The sequence below is a fragment of the Pan paniscus genome, chromosome 16 (assembly GCF_029289425.2).
Source record: "Pan paniscus chromosome 16, NHGRI_mPanPan1-v2.0_pri, whole genome shotgun sequence".
In the NCBI taxonomy this organism is placed as follows: Eukaryota; Metazoa; Chordata; class Mammalia; order Primates; family Hominidae; genus Pan; species Pan paniscus.
This window is the reverse complement of record NC_073265.2, coordinates 82,577,471-82,603,468: the sequence shown is the minus strand read 5'-3', so window position 1 is coordinate 82,603,468 and position 25,998 is coordinate 82,577,471. Positions and strand designations below refer to the sequence as shown.

General features: G+C 56.3%; 1 protein-coding gene across 3 annotated transcripts in view; it reads left to right on the top strand.

Annotated features, from left to right (window-relative positions):
• RGMA (repulsive guidance molecule BMP co-receptor a) overlaps nucleotides 1-13,311 on the top strand; it is a 45,747-nt gene extending 32,436 nt beyond the window's left edge. For all 3 annotated transcript variants that reach the window (XM_034939469.3, XM_034939468.3, XM_063597155.1), the window contains 2 exons: nucleotides 4,220-4,734; nucleotides 11,019-13,311. In XM_034939469.3, coding sequence (XP_034795360.3) covers nucleotides 4,220-4,734; nucleotides 11,019-11,726 — 1,223 coding nt within the window. In that variant the 3' untranslated portion in view covers nucleotides 11,727-13,311. The remainder of the gene's footprint in view (nucleotides 1-4,219; nucleotides 4,735-11,018) is intronic.
• The last annotated feature ends 12,687 nt before the right edge of the window (nucleotides 13,312-25,998 follow it).

Below are 25,998 nucleotides of genomic sequence, written 5' to 3'. Positions count from 1 at the left end.
CCTTCAGGGCCTGTGCTGGCCCTCAGCCCACCCAGAGCTGGGGCTGGCAGAACTTGGAGGGAATAGTGGGGCACAGAGCTCACCTCACCACCAGGGTCCTGAAGCCTACAGAGGAGTGGGGGAGACGGGGACCCTGGTTCCTGTGTGCAACGGTTCCAGAGTATGACCTCTGCCACCATCTTTGAGTGGCAGGCAGACAGCTACGCCTGCTGGGTGAGGGGTGCTCTTGTTCTTAGAGTGGGTGGGGTCTGGGAGGAGGAGACGAGCGGGAGAAGGTGCCCATGTGGAACGGAGAAGTGAAAGGGCCTTGTCTCAGGCGCTTCCTAGCCGCTCTGCATCAGGGCTAAGGTGGCCGCATCCCTGCTGTTTGCTCCTGGGGGGCTGTCTGCGTCTCGCCACTCCTTTGCCTGCAGCCCCCTTCTCTGAACCTTCGCCACCAGCCCCCTCCCCATCCTGGGGAAATGTCGCCTTCACACACTCCAGGCTGGCCCGGCTCCATCAGGCTCTAGCTTGGCTTCTGTGACTGTTGAAAAGAAAGTGAACCAACTCTGAAGCCTCACTACTCAAAGTGGGCCGGGGACCAGCAGCATGGGCCTCTCCTGGGAACTTGGTAGAATTGCAGAACCCCCGGGCCACTGGGGCCTGCCGAGCTGGGTCCCAGGCCACCCAGTACAGCCTCATCTGGGGCTACCAGATCCCACTCCGTGGCCCTGGAGCATGTGAGGGACCCCTTTCCGGGGTACCTGGGTGGGATTTCTGTCATGAACTCCCCACATACCCCAGAGTTCTGTAGCTGCGGTGCTGCTCTGAGAACAGTTTTGAAGGCTGTGGAGGTAGCAGATCCCGATCACGAAGCCAGTCCACTTAAAATTCAGGAGGCTGCGGAGTTACCCATTTGGAGGGTAGAGCCACACCTGGGCACCAGTCTGACCCTGCCGTCGAGCCCCTGCTCACCCTGGGAGGTGACACCTTGGAACTTGTCTGCTGGAGGCAAGGCAGGGAGAAAGCGTGTGTGGATCACAGGCCTCCTGCTCCTGGGAGCACAGTGTCATAAGATGGGTCTTGCAGGAGAGGCTGGAGCCCACCCGTGGGGGAGGGAATCAGGAGTGTGCTAATGAGGTTGTGTGATGATGTGTGGCTGCCGGGGGCGTGAGCTCTCAAGTCCAATGGGCTGGATTCATGTCCTGCCCTGGCTCCTTCCTGGAAGTGAGACTTGGGCAAGAAGTCAGCCCAGCAGAGCCCGGCTTTCCCCTGAGAGCTGGGGATGGCAGTCGCACCGGGAAGATGCAATGAGGGGAGGCATGTACCGCCTGCAGCACCGGACCTGGGACAGAGCCAGCCAGCTGGGACTTCACGGTCCCTGCTCTCCTAGGTTCTACCAGATTCGGTCGTGGTGGAGAGTCAGAGCCCAGCACAGCTCCTGCTTGTGTTGCAGTGGGGCCTGCTGTAAAGGGACCGGCAGTGTCCTTTCTCTACTTTGGTCACAGTAAGCGCCAGAGGTGAACCGGAGCTTGAGCGTGGCCATCCATTAACAGGAGACCAGTGTTCCTTCCGGTTGATTTTCTCTGACGCCCACATCTGCGTGATTCTGAGGAGGCAGAATGTCAGGTCAGCACACCCGGCTCCTGGAATTAGTGAGGCTGCCGGGACAGGCATTGTGTGTAGGCCACCGCGCCGGTCAGTTCCTGTGCGCTGGGTCCCTCCAAACGCTTGTTCTGCGTAGCACTCCCTCCCCGTACACGCCCCCACCACACTCACCTCCTGTACTGGCTTTATCAGGGCGTGGCAGGGAAGCTACCACGCCAACATTTCGAAGCCTACAGGTAGGTTGGGCCCTTGCACATCTTGTACAGGTTAAGGAGACGTGAAGACAGCAGGGCAAGAGAATCTTCTCGTTGCCTTGGGAGGGAGACCTGTCCTCAGGAGCACACCTGTGTAGGAGGAAGACTACATGGGGGCATCTCACCAGTGCCCCCCACATATCTGCCACAGCATCCCTTTACGGTGGTGTATTAGTCTGTTTTCACACTGCTGATAAAGACATACCCAAGACTGGGTAATTTATAAAGGAAAGAGGTTTAATGGACTCCTAGTTCCACATGGCCGGGGAGGCCTCACAATCATGACAGAAGGCAAAGGAGAAGCAAAGGCACATCTTACATGGCAGCAGGCAAGAGAGCATGTGCAGGGGAACTCCCATTTATAAAACCATCAGATCTCATGAGACTTATTCACTACCACCAGAACAGTATGGGGGAAATGACCTCCTGATTCACTTATCTCCACCTGGCCCCACCCTTGACACATGGAGATTATTACAGTTCAAGGTGAGATTTGGGTGGGGACACAGCCAAACCATATCAAGCAGGCACCACCTGACTGTCATTTACCTAACCTGACCCTTTGAGTGAGTATACTTCTTCAATTTAAAGCTAATAAAATGGAAAATCTGTAGCTCTTCCATCAATTTTTTTGTTTTGTTTTGTTTTTTTTGAGATGGAGTCTTGCTCTGTCTCCCAGACTGGAGTACAGTGGCGCCATCTCAGGTCACTGCAACCTCTGCCTCCCGGGTTCAAGCAGTTCTCGTGCCACAGCCTCCTGAGTAGCTGGGATTACAGGTGCGCACCACCATGCCCAGCTAATTTTTGTATTTTTGGTAGAGAAGGGGTTTCATCATGTTGGCCAGGCTGGTCTCGAGCTCCAGACCTCACATGATCTGCCTGCCTCGGCCTCCCAAAAAGTGCTGGGATTACAGGCATGAGCTGCCATACCCAGCCATTTTTTTTTTTCTTAATGCACATTTAAATAAAGATATGACTTCTCAAATTAAAAGACAAAGTGTTCACTTAGGTATCACCTGAAATTACCTTGTTACTGGCAGTATGGCAAACACAGGTCACGTGAGGGGGGGAGCCCAAATTTCAGATGAGCACTGACTCCCCCATGCTCAGGTCTGTGATCTGGGAAGGTGACTTGTGCTCCAGTAAGATGGTGCCCACCCACCTGCAGAGGCGGGAGAGATCACCCAGGTCCAGGGCTGCATAACGCAGCCTGGGTTCACACAAGGCTGCTGGGATAGGTAGGCACTCGTGCTCGCGTTAGCCTGCCCTCAAATGTGTCTGTTCTTGGTTTTATGTGCAACTCAATTTTATAGGTAAAACCAGCACCAGAGACACAAACTGACCTTTCCAAGGTCACAAGCCAAGTTAGTGGCCCAGACAAGAGTGCTGAGGCTCCCTTTCCCCGCTGGAGACCACCCAGGCCAGGACTGGGCTGTGACCCCAGAGGCTGGACCTCCCAGCTGGTGTCCTGGCCCCTTTCTCCTGGAACCCATGTAGGAACTTCTGTCCTGCTGCAGGTCTGTGTGCCTGGCCACTTGTGGTCACTATGGGCTGTGCAGACGAAGGCCAGAAAAGGGCAGGTTCTGTGTGTTGAGAAGATAAGGTGTGTTAAAGCCATAGTTCTGGGGCACGGTCATTTTGGCTAATTGTCACTAAAGTCTCAAAGCTTTTGAGGGATCCAAGGTTACTACTCTCAGTTGCTTCTCAGCTTGCTTCTCTGAGCAGGACAGAGGATGGGGCTACGGTCAGCATAAGGGAAGCCAGTTCCTCTATGGCCAGGGCTAACAGAGCACTCATACCAGGCAACATTCATTGAGTTTTGGCCGTGAATGCTGGGGCCAGACTAAGTCCTTTATATGTGATAAATCACTTCACACTCATCATCCCATCTTCCAGATGAGTATAACAAGGCACAGAGACGGGAGGCCATTTGTATAAGGTCATACAATGCCAGGACTGGGGACACATTTAATAGTGGGGCTAATTCCCTGCCAGATTCCTGTTGCTTTAGCCAAAATTCTTGGGGATGGCCATGAAAGTGTATATGGATGTCAACGGCCCCAGGGTGGCCTGTCAGCTCCCAAAGTCCTACTGCCCCCAAACAGTGACCACTCCCTAGCAGGCTGGCACCGTGGGAGGGTCCCCACTAGCCCTTTCAGCCTGCTGGTGTGCATGCTTGTCCACTTGGGGTCGCCATAGGCTGGGTAGAAGGACCCCTTTCCTACCACCTGCAGGAAATTTTTCACCATCTGTGTGTGGCGTGGGTGGCTCTGCCCTAGATGAGGCGATGTGTGGCTGCTCCCCTGGCCCACAGATGGTAGCAGAAGCTGGGGTTGCCAGGCTGCACCCCGACGGTGTATTCGTTCCTTTCTCCTCAGCCACCTCCCCGTGCAAGATCCTCAAGTGCAACTCTGAGTTCTGGAGTGCCACGTCGGGCAGCCACGCCCCAGCCTCAGACGACACCCCCGAGTTCTGTGCAGCCTTGCGCAGCTACGCCCTGTGCACGCGGCGGACGGCCCGCACCTGCCGGGGTGACCTGGCCTACCACTCGGCCGTCCATGGCATAGAGGACCTCATGAGCCAGCACAACTGCTCCAAGGATGGCCCCACCTCGCAGCCACGCCTGCGCACGCTCCCACCGGCCGGAGACAGCCAGGAGCGCTCGGACAGCCCCGAGATCTGCCATTACGAGAAGAGCTTTCACAAGCACTCGGCCACCCCCAACTACACGCACTGTGGCCTCTTCGGGGACCCACACCTCAGGACTTTCACAGACCGCTTCCAGACCTGCAAGGTGCAGGGCGCCTGGCCGCTCATCGACAATAATTACCTGAACGTGCAGGTCACCAACACACCTGTGCTGCCCGGCTCAGCGGCCACTGCCACCAGCAAGGTAAGGGGGAGGGGGCGGCTGTAGGGCACAGCCCTGCCCTTTGTCTCTGCCCTGCGTGGACACTGAGAGGCTGAGAGGGCCTCGGGTGCCTGGGAATGGGGGAAGACGGAGCAGAGCGGGGACACAGGAGCACCCTCCTGAGCATGCCAAGGGGGTGGGTCTCAGCTTCCTCCCTCCTTCCTCGAGCCAGCCCGGCCTGGCAGGCATAGCTCCATTTCACAAATGGGGAGCCTGATGCTCTAAGAGGCCAAGTGACCTTCCCACCCCAAGTGCATAGTCAGCTGGAATGCTGAGCTAGAATTTGCCCCAGGCCCGGGTGACTCCAGAACCTGGCATATTCTGAGCGGCCCCACAAGGCCACTGCGGGCTGCTGGTTTTCAAACCCAAGGAGGCCTCAGCAAGTGGGCAGCAGGACTCAGGTCCTGCTCATGGGGCCGCAGCCACACACACAGCCATGGACCCACGCAAGTGGACACTCCTGTCTACCCCAGGCCTCCCTCCCCTACCTGCTTTTGGAGAGGATGTCCTGAATCGGACTTAGCCAGAGGGCAAGGCCTCGAGGCCAGGAAGGAAGCTGGTGGCTCCCAGTTCAGGCGATGGGGACACGTCCACCCTCCCCAGTGCCCGGCCCACCAGTGCCCCCTGGGGTTTCCAGCTTGGCGAAATGGCAGTAGGTCTGTTTTCCTAGGAAGAGCCAGTTGGAAGGCCGTGTGTCGGGCAGTGCCAGATTTACCACAAGGGCGTTTCTGTTCCTTCCCACCCCTCCACACCCAGAGGAGGACAGCGAGGTGACCTGGCAGCCAAGGAAATGCTCCATCCCTGCCACTTCCCTCTGTTCCGGTGGCCCTTGCCTGCCTGCAGGGGGTCACTTTCTGGTCCCTGGCTGGGCGGGAAATAAGCAGGTCTTCGCCCTGTGGATTCCCAAGCGGGCCCTTGGCACCACACCATGACACCTAATGGAGAAGACTTGCAGCCAGTACACTCCACCCTGTGCCCCCGCAGCCCTCCGCATACTCAGGGCCTGCATCAAGGACCCAGCCACCTCCCCCACGGCCCCTGCACCTCCCCACCACCCGCCCTCCTGAGAGCCAAGACAAATGGACGCCAGGAGCCTGAGGCTGCAGCTTCTAAATCCAGGCACCAGCACGCTTCAGAGGGGACCTGGCCTCCCTGTCCCATCCTGCAGGTTCCCAAGGGCTGGCAGGGCGCACAGGGAGGTCTGACGATGTGAGAGGGATGTGGACCCCAGGTGGCTCGCTCCTCCAGACCCCAGGGGGTAGAAGCACCAAATGCGACAACAGAGCCAAGCCACGCACCGGGGAGGATTTGTGATTTGTGTGCAGGGAAGCTGGGCTGCTGCCCCCATTATGGATGGGGGTGATGTGACGGGGTAGAGCAGTGGAGGGAGAACTTCCCTTCCTATTCCAGCATGGAGGCTTCCAGAAGAGTATGAAGCAGAGCTTCACCAACCCAGCCCATTTCTGCTGCAACCGAAGGCCACCTTTGATCTCAGCAGGCTGAGAGCTCAGCCCTGTCAACCAGGCTCTGCTGGAGGCCAGACAGTGACAGCGTCAGTGTCTGTGGCCAAGTCAGTCTCAGAACTCGGGCCAGACTGGGGTATTGTGGTCCCCCGGTGAGAACATCGGTGGCTGGCTTCAGGCACCTTTGGCCTGCCCCCGCCTGTCTGTCAGGCCTCCGTTACTCAGGTGTGTTTGTTCACTCATTGATGGAGCAAACACTTAACAGACGTTGCATCTGTGCCAGCCTCTGAGCTAGTTGTTGCCCTCCCTCCCAAAAGCTCCCAGGCTAGTGAAGAGCAAAGACCAGCAAAGGGGAGCTGGCGATGGAGGCTGGGGCAGCAGGATGTTGAAGGACATTGGGAGCCTTGGCTCCGTCCAGAGAACTGGGGAGCCCATCCACCAAGCTCGCCCTTGAAGCACAGCGCAAGTTTCCAGATGGAGGAACAGAGGAGTCGACATCCAAAGCAGGCGGAGTGGGAGAGCAGCCTGGTGTCTGCAGGGAGCAGGGAAAGGCAAGGGACTTTCATCTCCAAGATGATGAGGCCTCTGGGTTCTGGGTTTCTGTGACCACCTCAACCACCACCAACAGAGCCCTCTGGGCCTGCCAGACTCTACCGCCCACTGGAACCCACTCCCCTTTCCCCTCTCAGGCAGCCAGACTCCACCTGTCCCTGCACACCTGCCCTTGAGGGCCTCTCCTCAGGCTTCCCAGAGTGTGTCCAGCCCCTGCCTGGCCTGACCCTGACCCTGCAGCTATGAGATTTGCCTTCTTGTGCAGAAGCTCCATGTGCAAGCTGTGTGTGCATGAAGCTGCCCCCAAACACCTGGGCATCACTAGGGGCCTTTATTTGTTTCTCATGATACTGGCAGTATCAGCCAATCAGCCAATCCCTCTGTTCTTGTGGACGATCAAGATCTAGTGTTTTCTACGTGGACATTTTAGCCAGTGTCTTACCCCCGTGGGACAGCCTTCTGTGCTCCATCACCCTCTTCCCATCTGTGCTGCTAATACCCATTTTACAAAGAAACTGAGACTCAGGAGAGGACAGGAAGTCAAGTCCTGCGCCTTCCCCTTCCTTTCCCCGCTGGTTAGTTTTCCCCATAGCACTTGCCAGCCTGTCCCTCTGCATGATTCATTTGCTTAGTCTATGAACCCCTGAAGCACAGGGATCTTCTCCCGCGTGTACCCCGAGCCCCCAGCACCAGGCCTGGCATGGAGTTGGTGCTCCGTAAATAGTAGCTGATGCAGCCTGGGCTCTGCCTCGTGCCCGGTGCAGTGGAAAGGGCCAGGGCCCCTTCAGAAGGGGGAGCAGCAGAGACAGGAGCGGCAGCCCGCCCGTGGCTGTGTTGGCAGCGAGCCGCCAGCTTTCGACAGGCCCCCTTCATGCTGTTACTTGTGGTTGAGTCCCTGGCACCGGTGCCAAGAAGAGTCAAGCAGCCTGTCAGCCTTCCAGGAGGCTGTCTATGCGAGAGATGGTGGTTAGAGCGAAACCAGCCTTTCCTGTTCCAGGGAGACTGATGGCACTTGGAAAGCAGGACGCCGCCCCCCCCTCCCCACCCCCAGTGTCTGTGTGGCCCTGCACACCAGGCAGGGACACCAGAGTCCCCCATCCTCCCCCCATGGCAGGACCACCCACGGCCCAGACCACCCTGGCTGGCCCACCTCCGGCACCCCCAGGCGGCCTCCACACCGAGGTGGGCTGGCCAGTGGGTGGAAAGAAGGAAGAAGTAGGAGGTTGAACCGTATGAAGTTGCCATTTCCATAGGTCAGGAATGTTAGAGTAGCAGCAATTTCATCAGGTTCGAGTCTTAGGGCTCCGTGCTGGATGGAGAGGCTGCAGCTGCAGCCACCTTTGACACCCCACGGCAAATGGGAAGTGTGCCGTGTCCTGCGGCCAGGCTGGGACCCCTGTAGGAAGGGATGCGAGGAAATCGAGTCCAGTCCTCAAGGAACTGTGCGCTTGGGGTCCTCCTGGTGCTGCTGCATGGACTCCCGCAGAGCCCCGGCCCCACGCAGTCTCCATCAGGCACAGAAAGCACAGCGCCGGGTGCCCGAGATGAACGGGCTCATGAAAAGACGGCCATTTCTTGTAAAGTCCTCCAGCAGCCTGCCCCTTGTTCAGCTCCTCCCAGCCTTGCCTAACACGGTGAGAGGACAGGATTTTCCTTCTTCAGAAGCCTTGGCCTAGGGTCTCCCTCTGTTCTTCTGGGGGTTCCACACCCCTCAGGCTACCAGTTCTCCCCACCTCATCATCCCGAAATCTTATGCCAATATGGGGAACCCACAAAGCCACAGCAACACAGCCAGGGGCACCTCTAGTGGCTCTGAATACCCCACTGGCTTGTATTACCTAGAAGGTTCTGGGACCCCCTTTCCAGGCCTCAGGCCTCTTAGCACCTGGCCCTGAGGCCATGACCCTGGGCCAGCCCGCCCTAAACAGGCCACTCTGCTGCACCCCTGGCCTCCGGGCCCCAGAGAACAGGATGGCCTCTTGCTGCATTCCTGGCCAGACCCCACCTTCCACCTTCCTGCGACTCTCCTGCCTGAGCTGAGGTCCTTCTGTGGTTTCCCTGCCTGCCCTTCCCCATCAGAGCAGCTTGTTATTTCCTGTTGCTTTCTAGCACCTCGCACTGTGCCCTCGCCACACATCTGCTGTTAGGCCAGAAACTCCCTTGGCACGCGGCGGCATTGCCCTCTACCCAGAGAGCCGGCAGGCAGTCCTCATGCCTCCCCCAAGTGCCCAGGCAGAGAATGGCTGTGCATGTCATCAGCAGCTCCCCCTTGCTCAGACCCCTTCAGCCTGCAGACCCTCTGAGGCCGGGTTGGGGTGGGATCCCCTGGGAGCTCTGTCAGCCAGCCAGCTAGCTGGCCAGACCCTCTCCTGGGTGGGGAGGGATGAGCCCTGACCTACAGAGGGGTGAGGGGTTGGGGCTTAGTGGTGGGGGTAGTTGCCGGGCCTGGGAGAGGGTAGTGCAGCAGATAAAGGTGGGATTTTAGCAGGAGGTCCCAAAAGGCCTGGGTGCCACCTTGTCCCCTTTGCCCCACCTCCCTTCGTGGCTTCAGGCTGGGAGTCCAGGTTCCAGCTGCCCTTGGTCCAGGGGGACCAAGGCACCCAGAGCTCCCGTGGCAAAACAGCTGACACCTGGGAAAGGAGTGGAAGAAGGGGTGGTTTTTTCTCTCCCAATTTCTGTTTCCAACCCAGAAACCTGCTTAGGGTTAGGGAGGAAAGAACAGCCAGACGCCACCCAGGACGCGGACGGCAGAGGAAACTCACCTGCTCCCCTGGCCACCGGCCCTCCTCCTCTCAGGCCTCCCACCCTATGGGCTTGTGGCCAAGAGAGCCCAGAGTCTGGAAACCCAGAGTCTAATCCCAGCTCTGCCTCTTGCTGGCTGTGTGACCTTAGGCAAGTTACCGCCTCTCTCTCAGCCTACATTTTCTCATCCGGAAAATTGAGAGTAATGTCACCGACCCTTGCAGTGTCACACGAGACTGGAAGTAATACACTCAGTGCCTGGCATGCTGTATGCAGCCAATGCCCCTGTGTCTGGCTCTCAGGAGAACAGTGCCACCCAGCCAGCTGCTGCTCCAGCAGCTCAGTCCAGCTCCTCACCCCTGGCCACAGGCTCCAGCAGAAAGGAGCCTCCCTGCTCCAGCCCTGGCCAAGGCTGCCTGTTCAGCCTGGAGCCTCCATCTCCCTTTTACCGACCAGCACCTTGCTCCTTTCCTGTTCCCCTCCTCCATGACCCAGCTTGGGGACCCCTTTCAGCAGCCTTGGGACAGTGGCTTCTGCTTGCCTCTGCCTGCTTGCATGGATTTTGCCCTATTCATTCTTTCTTTGAGCTTCATTTCCCTCCATTCCACCTGCTGTAATGTTCAGACATTTGCTTGGGTCCTTTGTCAGGAATTGTGCTCCAGTACCACTGTCATTATGCAAGATGATGTTTGCAAACCATATTCATTTCCTATCGCCACTGTAGCAAATTAGCATAAACTAAGTGGTTCAAACCAACAGAAATGTTTTATAATTGTGGAGGCCAGAAGTTGGGAATATGTCTCTTGGGGATAAAATCAAGGTATCAGCAGGGCTGGTCCTGGAGACTCCAGGGGAGAATCCATTCATTGCCATTTCCAGCTTTTGGTGGTTGCCAGCATCCCTTGGTTTGTGGCCACATCATTCGAATCTCTGCCTTGTTGATCACATCACCTTCTCCTCTGTCCTAGTTAGTCCAATCTCCCTCTGCCTCCTTCTTATAAAGATACTTGTGATTCCATCTAGGGCCCACCCAGGTAATCCAGAATAATCTCTTCATCTCAGTGTTCTTAACCTAATCATATCTGCAGGGTCCCTTTTGCCATCTAAGGGAACATTCCCAAGTTACAGGGATTAGGGCATGTTCTTCTTGGGAGCCATTATTCAGCCTACCACACTGGGCTTTTGACCTTTTATTTTTAATCATCTATGCTTTTATTTTTCTGGTTCACTCCCCTACATAGTAAAAGAGCTAGTTTTCTACTTAGGGTAGTGGTCTAACATTTTTCTAAGTCACTTTTTAAAGTAAAAAGGGCAAGTTGTTTTCATTGAAAGAATGTCAAGTGCACAGCTGCGCAGGTGGAACTGATCTGTCCGACCTGGGGAAGGGAGTGTCTGGGGCATCCCTGGGGATCCTTCCTGCCCTCCTCTCAGTCTAGAGCATCTTAAGTGTGGGGCTGTGCCTCCTCCCACTGTGCCTCACCCACTCTCCTCTGCCCCTTTCCCCGGCAGCTCACCATCATCTTCAAGAACTTCCAGGAGTGTGTGGACCAGAAGGTGTACCAGGCTGAGATGGACGAGCTCCCGGCCGCCTTCGTGGATGGCTCTAAGAACGGTGGGGATAAGCACGGGGCCAACAGCCTGAAGATCACTGAGAAGGTGTCAGGCCAGCACGTGGAGATCCAGGCCAAGTACATCGGCACCACCATCGTGGTGCGCCAGGTGGGCCGCTACCTGACCTTTGCTGTCCGCATGCCAGAGGAAGTGGTCAATGCTGTGGAGGACTGGGACAGCCAGGGTCTCTACCTCTGCCTGCGGGGCTGCCCCCTCAACCAGCAGATCGACTTCCAGGCCTTCCACACCAATGCTGAGGGCACCAGTGCCCGCAGGCTGGCAGCCGCCAGCCCTGCACCCACAGCCCCCGAGACCTTCCCATACGAGACAGCCGTGGCCAAGTGCAAGGAGAAGCTGCCGGTGGAGGACCTGTACTACCAGGCCTGCGTCTTCGACCTCCTCACCACGGGCGACGTGAACTTCACACTGGCCGCCTACTACGCGTTGGAGGATGTCAAGATGCTCCACTCCAACAAAGACAAACTGCACCTGTATGAGAGGACTCGGGACCTGCCAGGCAGGGCGGCTGCGGGGCTGCCCCTGGCCCCCCGGCCCCTCCTGGGCGCCCTCGTCCCGCTCCTGGCCCTGCTCCCTGTGTTCTGCTAGACGCGTAGATGTGGAGGGAGGCGCGGGCTCTGTCCTCTCGGCTTCTCCATGTGTGGGCTGGGACTGCCAACGGGGTGCAGATCTCCTGGCGTGTCCACCATGGCCCCGCAGAACGCCAGGGACCGCCTGCTGCCAAGGGCTCAGGCATGGACCCCTCCCCTTCTAGTGCACGTGACAAGGTTGTGACTGGTGCCGTGATGTTTGACAGTAGAGCTGTGTGAGAGGGAGAGCAGCTCCCCTCGCCCCGCCCCCGCAGTGTGAATGTGCGAAACATCCCCTCAGGCTGAAGCCCCCTATCCCCCACCAGAGACACACTGGGAACCGTCAGAGTCAGCTCCTTCCCCCTCGCAATGCACTGAAAGGCCCGGCCGACTGCTGCTCGCCGATCCGTGGGGCCCCCTGTGCCCGCCACATGCACACACACACTCTTACACGAGAGCACACTCGATCCCCCTAGGCCAGCGGGGACACCCCAGCCACACAGGGAGGCATCCTTGGGGCTTGGCCCCAGTCAGGGCACCCCCGGGGCGCTGCTTGGCACCTTAGCAGACTGATGGAACCTTTTGGCCAGTAGGTCGTGCCCGCCTGGTGCCTTCTGGCCTGTGGCCTCCCTGCCCATGTTCACCTGGCTGCTGTGGGTACCAGTGCAGGTCCCGGTTTTCAGGCACCTGCTCAGCTGCCCGTCTCTGGCCTGGGCCCCTGCCCCTTCCACCCTGTGCTTAGAAAGTCGAAGTGCTTGGTTCTAAATGTCTAAACAGAGAAGAGATCCTTGACTTCTGTTCCTCTCCCTCCTGCAGATGCAAGAGCTCCTGGGCAGGGGTGCCTGGGCCCCAGGGTGTGGCAGGAGACCCAGTGGATGGGGCCAGCTGGCCTGCCCTGATCCTCTGCTTCCTCCTCACAACCCCAAGAGCCCCCAACCCGGTCCATCCACGTCTGGAGTCTGGGGAGAGGAGCAGGGTCTTAGGACTCTCAGCTCTGAGCATCCCTGGCAGGGTCTTCAACCTCTAATCTCTTCCCTTAAGCCCTGTGGCCACACAGCCAGGAGAGACTTGCCGCTGGCTCCCGCCTCATTTCAGCCCAGGGTGCTCATCCAGGAGCCCAGAACAGTCCCACCTGTGCTGCTGTGCCCACAGCACAAAGCCAGGCTTCACTCCCAAAGTGCAGCCAGGCCCTGGAGGGTGATCCTGCCAGCAGCCCTACAGCCCCACACCCTACCCACCCATCAGCATCCACCCATCAGCAGCCCCTCTGCTGTTCCCCAGGGACCTCTCATACACTGGCCAGGAGGCTGCAGAACGTGTGTCTCCCCCTCCCTCCAAGAGGTCCTGCTCCCTCTGCCAGAACCGTGTGTGGGCGGGTGGGAGGGCGCTCGGGCGCTCCCTCTCCCTGCTGGTTTTAGTTGGTCCCTATGTTGGAAGTAAAAGTGAAGCACTTTATTTTGGTTGTGTTTGCTCACGTTCTGCTTGGAAGTGGGGACCCCTCACTGCGTCCACGTGTCTGCGACCTGTGTGGAGTGTCACCGCGTGTACATACTGTAAATTATTTATTAATGGCTAAATGCAAGTAAAGTTTGGTTTTTTTGTTATTTTCTTTTAGACGTGTTGGAGTTTGTTTTCTGAACAGACTTTGGCTCCCTTGAGGGGGGTGGAGGATGGACTTTGGTGGTGGGATCCCCTGCAGCAAGTGTGTGTTTGTGTGTGTGCGCGCGTGCCTGTGTGTGCGTGCATCTACGCATGTGTGCGCATGCCTGTGTGTGTGCATGTACGCATGTGTGCGCATGTGTATGTGCGTGTGAATGCTGTGAAGGCGGATAGAAGATGCAGCAGTTTACAAAAGCAATGTGTGGTGGCTGTTAAAGTCACTTTTCCTCCTCACGATGAGCTGTCTTTGGAGCTTGGCAGGCCCAGATCCTCTTGTTCTAGTGATAGTGGAACACAGTCAGGGAGACAGGTGACTACGTGGTGGAGAGACATATGGTGCCCTCTGGGATGAGATGGGTGGGATGGCCTGAGATCTGGGATGACTCCGTCTCAGCCACTGCTATCAGCCTGGAGCCCCAGCTGTGGGACTGCCTGCCACCCTCCCTGCCAGTGCCCATCTTCTCATAGCCCGGGCGGAGCAGTGGTGCTGCAGAGGAGGCTGCTGTCCACGTCACTGTGGGACCAGGTTTATTGCCAGGTGTGATCACATTTCATCTGTAAAAACTACTCAGTGAATCAGGAAGAAATTCAGGCCCATTTTGCCGATGAAACAGACTCTGTGAGATTAACTGACTTGCCTAGGGCTCCTTAGCAACGGGAAGGACAACCTGTGCACCTAGGTTAGTATTGCCCTGAAGCCCCTTCTCTTCAAACTAAATGCCATGAGGCAGAATAGCAGCACAGTTAAGCCAGCCTACATCCTGGCTTCTCCACCTCCCCAGCAGTGTGACCATGGGCAAGTCACTTCACCTCTCTGAGCCTGCATGCTGTTCTCTGGAAGATGGGGGGGTGCCTGTCCCATACAGTTGTTTGGAGAGTCAGGAGTTCGTTCCTGTAAATTGCTTAGGAGAGGGCGGGGCACACATGGCTTGTCTGGTCGTGGGGAGGGAGGGGGTGGTATTATCCCAAAGCAAGATAAATCAGGTAAGGGGAGAAGGAAAGGGGCGATATAGACCCTGGACTTTTGGGAGAGGTGAACCTGCAGGCTAGCAAGGGGAGGAGTCCCAAGAGTGGCCATGTACATTAATCCCAGGCAGACCAGGAAGGCTGAAGAAAAAGGAGAACTTTATTTTATTTTTGAAATGGAGTCCGGCGTCTTGCTCTGTCGCCAGGCTGGAGTGCAGTGGCACGATCCCAGCTCACTGCAGCTTCTGCCTCCCAGGTTCAAGCAATTTTCCTGCCTCAGCCTCCCAAGTAGCTGGGACTACGGGCACACACCACCACGCCTGGCTAATTTTTTGTATTTTAGTAGAGATGGTGTTTCACCATGTTGACCAGGATGGTCTTGATCTCCTGACCTCGTGATCCGCCTGCCTTGGCCTCCCAAAGTGTTGGGATTACAGGCGTGAGCCACCGTGCCCGGCCAAAAAAGGAGAACTTTCTAAAGCCCTGTTCTTGCAGGGCTCCCACAGAGAACACGGGAGTTGGGTTTGGGAGGCAGGAACCAGACTGGAAAGGACAAAACGTACCCAGCATCTTCCCTGGCGGCCGGAACCGTCACTAGAGGCCCCGTGCCCTTAGCAGTCCCAGGGACAGAGTGACTCAGGGAGGCAGCAAGGAGGAGCGGAGCCATTGGTGCTCGTCCGGCACAGAGAACAGTTCCTGAGAAGCCAGGGCACACAGAAGATAAAGAAAAAAAACTCTCTACTAGATGAAAATGCTAAATGGCACTAGCCAGAAAGTATTCTTGGTTTGGAATTTTTTTTCAGGACCCTAAATGTAACCGGCTGGAATTCTTTCCCAAGTGCCATGCTACTACTGGTTGCCCTCATGAACACGGAAATGCCATCGTGAATATGGAACACAGCATCCTGAGCTAAAAGATTCCCAAGAAGCAGCATCATCTTGCAGGACGGGCTAGGTCTGGAGCCTCTGGAGGTTCCTGGCTGCCAGCTCCGCAGAGGCCTGCGGCCTGGAGGTAAATGCATTAGCACACAGAGGTGGGCGCCTCTCCCCGCCCCATCCTGTCTCACTGATGTGTTGCCGAGAACTCCTGGAGTTCTTGTTTAGCTAACCAGAATGTGCAAGGCTATAGGACAGGAGAGAAATGGCCTTTAAAACAAATGAATGAGAGTCACGATGAAGGGGGCAGACTGGGGAGTGAAAATCATTACCAGAACACTTGGGCAGAGACCCGTCAGAGCCAGGCAGGAGACAGTCATCAGAGCTGTGCCAGCAAGTGGCATGGAGCAGGGGTGGCACTTGGGCTCGGGCTGCAGGCAAACTTGGCGTCAAAACTGGCTCAACCCGTCGCGAGCTGTGTGGTCTCCTTGGGATTTTTTGAGCCTTAGATTCCTTATTTGTAAAATGGATTTGTGAGTCTCCACCTCCCGAGGTCAGTATGGAAATCCAGTGAGCTAACGCTCGTCAATGGCCTCGCACATGGCCCTGGCACCACGCATGGAGGCCGCCAAAAGTGGCCGCCTCCTCTCTGCAATTGCATTTATTTATCCATTTGATAACTCTATTGGGTGTCTACCCAGCATTGTTCAGGGGGGTGAGGGGCTACCGCAATGACCCAGACAGACTGCTGTGCATTCTTATTGGAAAGACAAGGCAATAAACCAGTTACAAAACCCCGGGTCCCACGGTAACGAGCTCCACAGAGGAAAGGGAAGTGGGCCAGAGGTTCCGAGAGACACACATTGGATTGCAGGAGGGTGAGAAGGGGCATTCATCTGTGCTGGGGTTAAGGGGGCCTCTGACTAGCTCACCTGCATGAATTTCAGGAACAAGCCATGCAGAGCTGGAGAGAGCATTCTGTGCAGAGAAAACAGTGCAACAGCCCTAGAGCAGCGGCAGCAAAGGGGGAGTTTAAGGGATGGTGGGAAGCCACTGTCACTGGACAGTAGCAAGTGGACAGACCAGGGGTCCCAGGTGAGGCCACAGAGCAGCCAAAGTACGGCAGGGCTCTCCAGCTCCGGGAGGACTTGATGTTTGACTCCAGTTGCCAGAGGAAGCCATTCACGGGCTTTGAGTGTAGGAATGATGTGTCCGACTTGGGTCTTTTTATTGTTCTTTTTTAGAGACAGGGTCTCACTCTATCACCCAGGCTGGAGTGCAGCGGCACAATCACAGCTCACTGCAGCCTCCACTTCCTGGGCTCAAGCAATCCTCCCACTTCAGCCACTCAAGTAGCTGGGATTACAGGTGCCTGCCATCACACCCGGCTAATTGTTAAATTTTTTGAAGAGACAGGATCTTGCTGTTTTCCCAGGCTGATCTTGAACTCCTGGGCTCAAGCGAGACGTCTGTTTCAGCCTCCCAAAGTGCTGGGATAACAGGTGTGAGCCACTGGGCCTGCCTTGGCTTGGGTCTTAAAGGAATGGTTCTAGTTACTATATGGAGGTGACTTGGGGCCGCTGGGGAAGAAAGAGGAAGTCAGGAGCCAGTCTGAGGCAGTGGCAATGCAGCGATTATAAGAAATAATGGGCTCAATGATAGACTGGATAAAGAAAATGTGGCACATATACACCATGGAATACTATGCAGCTATAAAAAGGGATGAGTTCATGTCCTTTGCAGGGACATGGATGAAGCTGGAAACTATCATTCTCAGCAAACTAACATAAGAACAGAAAACCAAACACCACATGTTCTCACTCGTAAGTGGGAGTTGAACAATGAGAACACGTGGACACAGGGAAGGGAACATCACACACTGGGGCCTGTCAGTGGGTGGGGGCCTGGGGGAGGGATAGCACCAGGAGAAATACCCAATGTAGATGATGACGGGTTCATAGGTGCAGCAAACCACCATGGCACGTGTGTACCTATGTAACAAACTTGCACGTTCTGCACGTGTACCCCATAACTGAAAGTATAATCATAATTTTAAAAAAAGAAATGATGGCCTTTGGGGTCTAAGAAGAAGGTGGGGCTGACAGGGCTTGGGGAGAGAGAGAGCTTGACAGGAGACCACGATGTCTTCCCCAGGGGTCTGAGCACCTGGGGAAATGGTGGTGCCATTTACCATGACTGGAAAGATCATGGGAGAAGCAGGTTTGGGACACTGAAGGCCCGAGAGCCCCTGGCCAACCACCAGTGTAAGTCCAAGAGTCCAAAAGCTGAAGAACTTGGAGTCCAATGTTTGAGGGTAAAAAACAGCCAGCATGAGAAAAAGATGAAGACTCATCCAGTCTAGTCCTTCCACATTCCTCTGCCCGCTTTTATCCTAGCCTCGCTGGCAGGTGATTAGATGGTGCCCACCCAGGTTAAGCGTGGGTCTCTGTCTCCCAGTTCACTGACTCAAATGTTAATTTCCTTTGGCGACAGCCTCACAGACACACCCAGGAACGATACTTTGCATCCTCCAATCCAATCAAGTTGGCACTCAATATTAACAGTTTCGGCCGGGAGTGGTGGCTCACGCCTGTAATCCCAGCACTTTGGGAGGCCAAAGCGGGCAGATCACGAAGTCAGGAGATCGAGACTATCCTGGCTAACATGGTGAAACCCCATCTCTACTAAAAATACAAAAAATTAGCCAGGCGTGGTGGTGGGCGCCTGTAGTCCCAGCTACTCGGGAGGCTGAGGCAGGAGAGTGGCGTGAACCCGGGAGGCAGAACTTGCAGCAAGCAGAGATCGCACCACTGCCCTCCAGCCTGGGCGACAGAGCAAGACACCGTCTCAAAAAACAACAACAACAACAAAAACAAAAAACAAAAAAAAAAAACAACTAACAGTTTCGTTCATTAAGGCAATGTCCATGGGGCAGCTCCTGCATGCCACGCCACCCCTGCCCCGACATACTCCCAGGCTGACCAGCCAGAACTGGGGAGAGGGCGTCTTGAAGAAACAGTCCACCCTCCGACCTCGCATACCTGTGTCTCCCAGCAGACAAGACACACAAGGGCAGGGACTGCACTTTCCTGTGTGCAAATCTCAGGTATGGTCCAGAAATCACATCTCTTTGGTCTGATTGGCCTTACCAAACCCTTGAAACAATGGAAAGAAGCTTGCTGCAATGGGCAGACCCCTGCCCCCCAAACCCTCTAACCAGGAGTCTACAGACCTCATTCCGTGGAAGTTCCCATTGTCCCCTGGGAAACCACCACCTTCTGAATCGGCACAGCCAAGGCCCCCAACCCTGCTATCAACAGCTTTCCTTAGCCACCTTCCCCATCCTGCAGGGCTTTTCAACATTTCGACTTTTTAATCCTTCCCTCCCTAAGATATAGACATGGTGTGAGTAGCAGAACCCTGAAGGCAAAGGAACAGAAACTAACACTCTCAGAAAGTCCTAGCAGGATGGTCTGAATTAATAGACTGCTGCAGGCAGCCAGTGTGCAAGGCACGCTCGTAATGTCAGTGGCGTTCCGGAATGAGGGCTGTGATCCCAGGCAGCCCAGATCCCAAGGCGAAAACATTCATGTCGCCCAGCATCACCCTGTCCTTGCCCAGGGTGACCCTGAGACGGCACTTGGATTCTTCCACATCTGAACTCAAACCTGCTCCCTCAGCTCTCCCCAGCAGGCATTGGAGCCCTCTCCAGGCCGTTCAGCCAAAGCAGAATGTGTCTGGCCAAGCAGATCTGCCCAGAGAAGAACAAAGATGTGTTCAGACACTGTCTGGGGAATTGGTTTTGAGCTCACTCTGAGCTCCATCTGTGCAACAAGGCCAGCGTCAACTGTTACAGAGAAGGGGCTTGTGGCAGTTTATTACCCTGGTGAGCTGGCTCGGGGCCATGCTGACCGCAGGACTGTAAAGGACATAAGGCAGTTGGCAATATGGGAAGCAGCAGTCCCCAAAGCACCCCCTCAAGGAAACGATGCAAGAGCTCTGTCCACTGGACCAGCCCCACCCTACCCCGCCATGCCCTGGCCTAGGGGGAGGGACCTTGTGTTTCACGGGCCTGGATGGCCAGGGATGGACAGTGGCATGGGCACAGACACACCCAGACAGAAGGAAGGGCCCGGGCTCCAGAACCAGACCCGATCCAGGCTCCCAGCTCTGTCACCTACTGGCTGCATGAAAAGGGTGGGTTTTCCTTGTTTTGCAGCCTCAGCTATCTCAGCTGTGAGGGAACAATGACGCCACCTCCCTCACGTGGCGGTCCTGAAGATGAAATGTAATGCATGCAGCGCGGCGGCCGGCCCACCGTGTGCTCTTAGTAACTGGCCGCTGTTCTCTTCAGCCCTCCCGTTACTGACCACCTCGAGGGCACCGTTCCTCCAAGCTGACCATTTCCTGCCAGTCACCCACTGCCCAGCTCGCCCAGCCATGGAGTGGGCTCTGGTCCACGTGCATGGTGAGCTGCCATCCTTGTCGTCCTCTGGACACCACGTCTACCTCCTTGGGAAATAGAGACGAGTCCTGCATTGCTTTGTCAAATTTCACAAAAACCCTAGAAAGCAGATATTGCCCTAGTTTACAGACGGACAGACAGAAGCTAAGAGAAGCCAACTGACCCACTCCAGGTTACAACCAGGGTCTGGTAGGAGAGCACGCGTCCACCCCACCGCTCCCTGCACCCACCTACTCCTCGCTTGAGAGCAGAGAACGAGCTGGGGCGGGGCGCTGCAGGGGGCACAGGCAGCCTGTGTTCAAGGCATGCTCGTGAGCCCCACAGCAGGGGCGGAGTCAAACCAGGGCTCTGGTTCTGGGGTGAGCAGAGGGTGGGGCCAGGCCCCCACTGGGAGGCTGACTGAGGAGGGGCTCAAAGGGCAGGCAGGCTCCATCAGAGCGGTTTGATGAGCAGGGCCGCTGAGTGGCCCTCAGGTCAAGGCTGGAGCCAGGGGTCCCTCCCCAGGATGGAGCAGGAAAACTCCGGCAACCGCCTTCTTGAGCGGACTTGACCTTCCCTTTCTCTGCTAATGATCTCAGATTAATCCCTTAAGGCAAGTGCCCCAGGGTGGGTGTTGGTTGCATAAAACTAGAGGAGTCCTTCTTCCCTTCCTTCCTGGCACAAACATTTGTAGGCCACCCCCGATGTGGCTGGTCGTGGTCTGGATTTGGGGGCACATTCAGGCATTCAACAAATACGTCATGAGGCCCTGTGATGAGCCGGGGGGCTATGCTTGATGTTGGCAATACAGCTGTGATCGCTCGAATCAATGTGCCCGCCCTCACGGGACTGACCTTTAGTGGTGAGAGACAGACACTAACCGAGTCACATGTGTGATTACACGTGTAATCATACTTACATATGTAACAACACGAGTTACACGTGCAGTGTGGGGAGGGGGCCCTTCACAGTGACCAGCCCATCAGGGAAGGGGATGCGGGTGGCAGAAGGAAGCGGCACACCCTTGTCCTCACGGAGCTCACGGCAGGTTCTCTGACCCTCATCTTAAGCCACAGGCTGTGTCTGAGCCTCACTGCCCTAGCTGTAAACTGGGTGCAGGACTAGGCCTTAATCACTGGGCAGCGGGAAGAACTACATAAGCTCATACTGGTGCAAAGCCCCTTGGGAGACCGCAGGGAAAGCCATTGCATGAGGTGGTGACAGGCTCGGCCTTCAGAGTCGGGCTAGAATCTGACTTCTGACAATGATCCCCGCCTTGACCCATCTCTCCTCAGGCCGCCCTGAGCCTTCCAGTTAGGCCTGGGCTTTGGGCTTCCGTGTTTGTCTCTGGATTGTTCGGTTTTAGCAAGAGTCCTGCTAAATTGGTCTTGCTGGAATCCTCCGCCCTCCACATCTGATTGCCCTTCCTGTCTGATCGTGGTCTTCATGCCCCACCGCCTCCAGGGGACGTCTGATCACCTGGCCTGCCTTCAGCAAGAATCCCCCCAGGTGTTTCCTCTTAAGAGGTTTTCTATCCACTGAGCCCACCCTGCTCCTTGGCCATCAATTCCCACTTGCCTGTACTGTATTCAGAGGGGACCCCAATCTCTCTTCCCAGCTGCAGCGGTCCCTGTCCAACGCTGCCCCCCACCTCAAATAAAGTCTTTCTTACTGTCTTTAACATATGCCGTCAATAAAGTTTTAGCAGATCCAATTCCCTGCTCTGTGATCTTAGGCAAGTTACCTAACGTGTCTGGGCCTCAGGATCCTCAGCTGAAAAATGAGATAAATGCCACTCCATAGGATTGTCGGGAGACTAAATGAAAAAAAAAATGCAACAAAGCAACAGGCCCAGAGCCTGGTGCCCAGTAAGCCTCGGTAGAAGGTGGCTTCTTTGCACAGGCCCATCTCATAGGCAGCCTTGTTTACCCACAGGTCTAGGTCATCGACAGCTGGGTTCCCAAACACCTATAATGTACAGACTGTCTAGGGGCCAATACTCCTCCAGGCCTTCCAGGGCTGCTTCGAGTCAATTTTATTATTCATAAGGCTAGGTATAAACTCTTTGTAATTATTTCTCCTTTCAATTATAAAATCAAGACACATTTACCAATCAAGGCTAAACAAAACTACAAAACCAATAAAACTCAAATGAACAGCATTCATTTAAAGTAGTGGATGATGTTCTGCAGACACCAAATAGGCTGTCTCATGGGAGGAAGGAGCGGCTGCCAGGACCCAGGTTCTTCGGAGCTCAGCGCCTGTCCTGGGTGCCAAGCAGTGCTTTAGCTCCCTTCTGCTTGCCACTCAGGCCCTGTGACAACCGTCAGCACGTTTCCCCCATCCTCCTGGGGTCAAGCAGCACTGACCCCTTGGCACTGATACAATCCTAAGTCGTGGGTCCCTTTTCCCTCCCTCTCTTCCGAATGCTCCAGGATTTCTTTAAATTGATTTTAAAAGATGTTCATTAAAATGAAAACATAGGCGGGGCACGTGGCTCACGCCTGTAATCCCAGCACTTTTGGAGGCCAAGGTGGGCAGATCACGAGGTCAGGAGTTTGAGACCAGCCTGGCCAACATGGTGAGACCCCATCTCTACTAAGAATACAAAAATTAGCCGGGCGTGGTGGCGCATGCCTGTAATCCCAGCTACTCAGGAGGCTGAGGCAGGACAATCACTTGAACCTGTGAGGCAGAGGTCGTAGTGAGTCAAGATCGTGCCACTGCACTCCAGCCTGGGAGACACGAGTGAAACCCTGTCTCAAAAATTAGTAATAAATGAAATGAAAACAAAATTGTTTCAATTCTTCCAGAGACCTCTAAGAACCATCCTCCCCACCATATATCTGTAGTCCCACGTTTGGGAAGAACTAAATCAGTATGATTGGGTAGGGATTCTTTTATCTGATTAGTATTTGCTTCCACTGTCAGAGCAGGGCTGAGAAAGTGAAGGAGACAACAAGCACTCCAGGATTGGGGCAGAGCAATGTGGGATGGGGTCCAAAGGAGAAGGTGAAGATGCCCTGTAGTACAGGTCAGCAGGAGCCTAACACAATGTGGAAAGGGGTGGCCCCAGATGAAGCCAGGGGGACCACAGAGGTGTCACTGCCAGCCTGTCCTGGTCCAGGGAGGGCAGGCATATGGGCTCCACCTCGGGCCAGATCACCAAGCATTAGCCAGGCCTTGCTGAGGATGCCTATACCCTTGAGGACCACAGTAATGAGGGTTCACCCCACATGGTACTAGCATGTGCCAGGCTCTGTTCTCTCATCAGGAAAATAACACTGTTCTCCCAGGATTACAGGCGCAGACGCTGAGGCCCTGTAAGATTAACCACCCAGGCCCGGTCACAGCAGCCAGGATGCAACCCGATTTGAAGGTGAGCTGTCTCCAGAGCCCATGCTCTCAGCCTGCCTGCAGTGAGGGCCCTGGGTCTCCACGCTGGGCTTTGAGTCCTTCTTGTGCGAGCTACTTGACACCACACCCTGCTGCTGCTGCCCAGACCTCCCGACCTCCCCACCTCCCCACCTCCCCGCAGTGCAGAGCCTGGGCCTGATCCTAAGCAGCTAGGGCCATGAGCCCATGAGTCCAGCACAGCCATGTAGATGCTAAAATACTAAAATAACACCAGGATATCAGCAAACTCCCCCTATTTACTACTTGCCCCAACCCCCTAAAGCCCCATCACCACTCCAGCTCAGCTGCAGGAAGGTCCCCAAACTCTTCCCACAGTCCAACAGAAAAAGGGTTAACATCAAGCCCAGCAGAGAGTCTTAGACAGCCGCTCTAAACTAGGACCTGTCTCCTGTCTGCTTTAAATATGCCCCCTCGTCTGCGAAGCCTGGGGAGCAGGGACCTGAAGTCTGGCTGAATTCCGAGCCTCCTCAGCCCCCAGAGAAGGTAGCACCCGCTTTGGCTCCTCTGGGCACCCACAAGAGAAGGCTCCAAGCGCAGCAAGTGCCTCCAGGCCACTGTTTAGCCAGGGACCAGGGCACCCAGACACACTAAGGAATGAGCCTAGAGAACCTGGTACTGCGTTCACCCTGGAACAATTTCCCAGCCCCCTGTGTGTCTGGAACTGGTGGGTTCTTGGTCTACACTAACTTCAAGAAAGAAGCCGCGAACCCTCGCAGTGAGTGTTACAGCTCTTAAGGTGGCGCCTCTGCAGTTTGTACCTTCTGATGTTCAGATGTGTCCGGAGTTTCTTCCTTCTGGTGGGTTCGTGGTCTCGCTGGCTCAGGAGTGAAGCTGCAGACCTTCGCGATGAGTGCCACAGCGCTCAAGAGAACCCGAGTGGGTTGCCAATGCCGGCTGGGGCAGCCTGCTTTTATTCTCTTATCTGGCCCCACCTACATCCTGCTGACTGGTAGAGCCGAGTGGCCTGTTTTGTCAGGGCGCTGATTGGTGCGTTTACAATCCCTGAGCTAGATACAAAGGTTCTCCACGTCCCCATCAGATTAGTTAGATAGAGAGTGTCGACTGGTGCACTCACAAACCGTGAGCTAAACACAGGGTGCTGATTGGCGTATTTACAATCCCTGAGCTAGACACAAAGACTCTCCACATCCCCACCAGAGCAGCTAGATACAGTGTCGATTGGTGCACTCACAAACCCTGAGCTAGACACAGGGTGCTGATTGGTGTTTTTACAATCCCTGAGCTAGGTATAAAGATTCTCCACGTCCCCACCAGACTCAGGAGCCCAGCTGGCTTCACCTAGTGGATCCCGCACCGGGGCTGCAGGTGGAGCTGCCTGCCAGTCCCGCACCGTGCGCTCGCATTCCTCAGCCCTCGGGTGGTCAGTGGGACTGGGCGTCGTGGAGCAGGGGGTGGTGCTCGTCGGGGAGGCTCGGGCAGCACAGGAGCCCATGGAGTGGGTGGGAGGCTCACGCATGGGGGGCTGCAGGTCCCGAGCCCTGCCCCACGGGAAGGCAGCTAAGGCCCGGCGAGAAATCGAGCACAGCGCGGGTGGGCTGGCACTGCTGGGGGACCCAGTACACCCTCCGCAGCCACTGGCCTGGGTGCTAAGTCCCCCATTGCCTGGGGCCATCAGAGCTGGCTGGCTGCTCCGAGTGCAGGGCCCGCCAAGCCCACGCCCACCCGGAACTCCAGCTGGCCTGCAAGTGCCGCACGCAGCCCAGGTTCCCTCTTGCGCCTCTCCCTCCACACCTCCCTGCAAGCTGAGGGAGTGGGCTCCAGCCTTGGCCAGCCCAGAAAGGGGCTCCCACAGTGCAGGGGGTGCTGAAGGGCTCCTCAAATGCCGCCAAAGTGAGAGCCCAGGCAGGGGAGGTGCTGAGAGCAAGCGAGGGCTCTGAGGACTGCCAGCACGCTGTCACCTCTCACCTGCACCTGTGGAGGCAGGAAGCGGAGCTAGAGAGGAACAGAACCTGGGTTTTCCGAGGGAGCCTCGGTCAGGTGGATGCGCCAAGGGCTCTGACGGCATCTGTGGGAACAGGGAAGACACCAGCAGGCATGGAGATGGGAACAGCAGCGCCAGAGATGGCCGGAATTGATTCTTGAAGACCACCAGGTGTTCAGCAGGCAGATGGAAGTGATGGAGGAGGAAGAAAGGGACCATGCCCTAGAGGCGGAGCTGGCCTCCTCCACCTGAGGCCGAGAGCAGCTGGGGCTGGATGCAGTGAGGGGACTCAAGAAGGTTCGAGTGGCCAGCAGGGGCAGGTCACAGAGGGCCCCAGACCCAAACCAGGGCGCTTGGACATTAAGGTGAAGGTCACCGAGAACAGCCGGTGATGCCAGGGGGGCCTTGTGGCTCAGAAGGGTCCCTACGGTTGCCCCTCCCAGGTGGGAGGAAGGAGAGGCTGGACTGCAGAGCAGGACCCTGTGCGTCCCCGCACAAGGGCTGGAAGTAGGGATGAAGGAGGCTGGGGACAGGGCAGCCTGTCCCCTCGCGTCCCCTGCTCTTGGAGGGCAGTGAGGCTGCCTCTCCCTGCAGCCTCTGCCCCTCTCTTCCCCGTCCCCTGTCTCCCTTCCTGCGGAAGCCACGTGGCTCCACATCTCCTGGGGTGTGGGGGGCTTTGTTGTGGGCTCCAAGGGGGAGAGACCCACCGGGGCAAGGGAAGAGCCCGGAACCTTCCCTGGGTTGGGTTTAGGTGTTGGATGCCGGGCAGGCTGTTTGTGGAAATCTGCTGCCCTCTGCAGGATGGTTCTAGAACCACATTCGCTCAGGGGCCCTCAGTCTAGGCTTCAGAGAGTGGGAGCTGATCCCAAACACCGCACAGGCCCCAGTGCCACCCTTTGATCATGACAGCTGCCGAGCCCACCTGACGTGCACCTCAGGGACCTCACTTGTCCCTGCCCAGCCTGGTGAGAAGCTGTCAGTATCTAT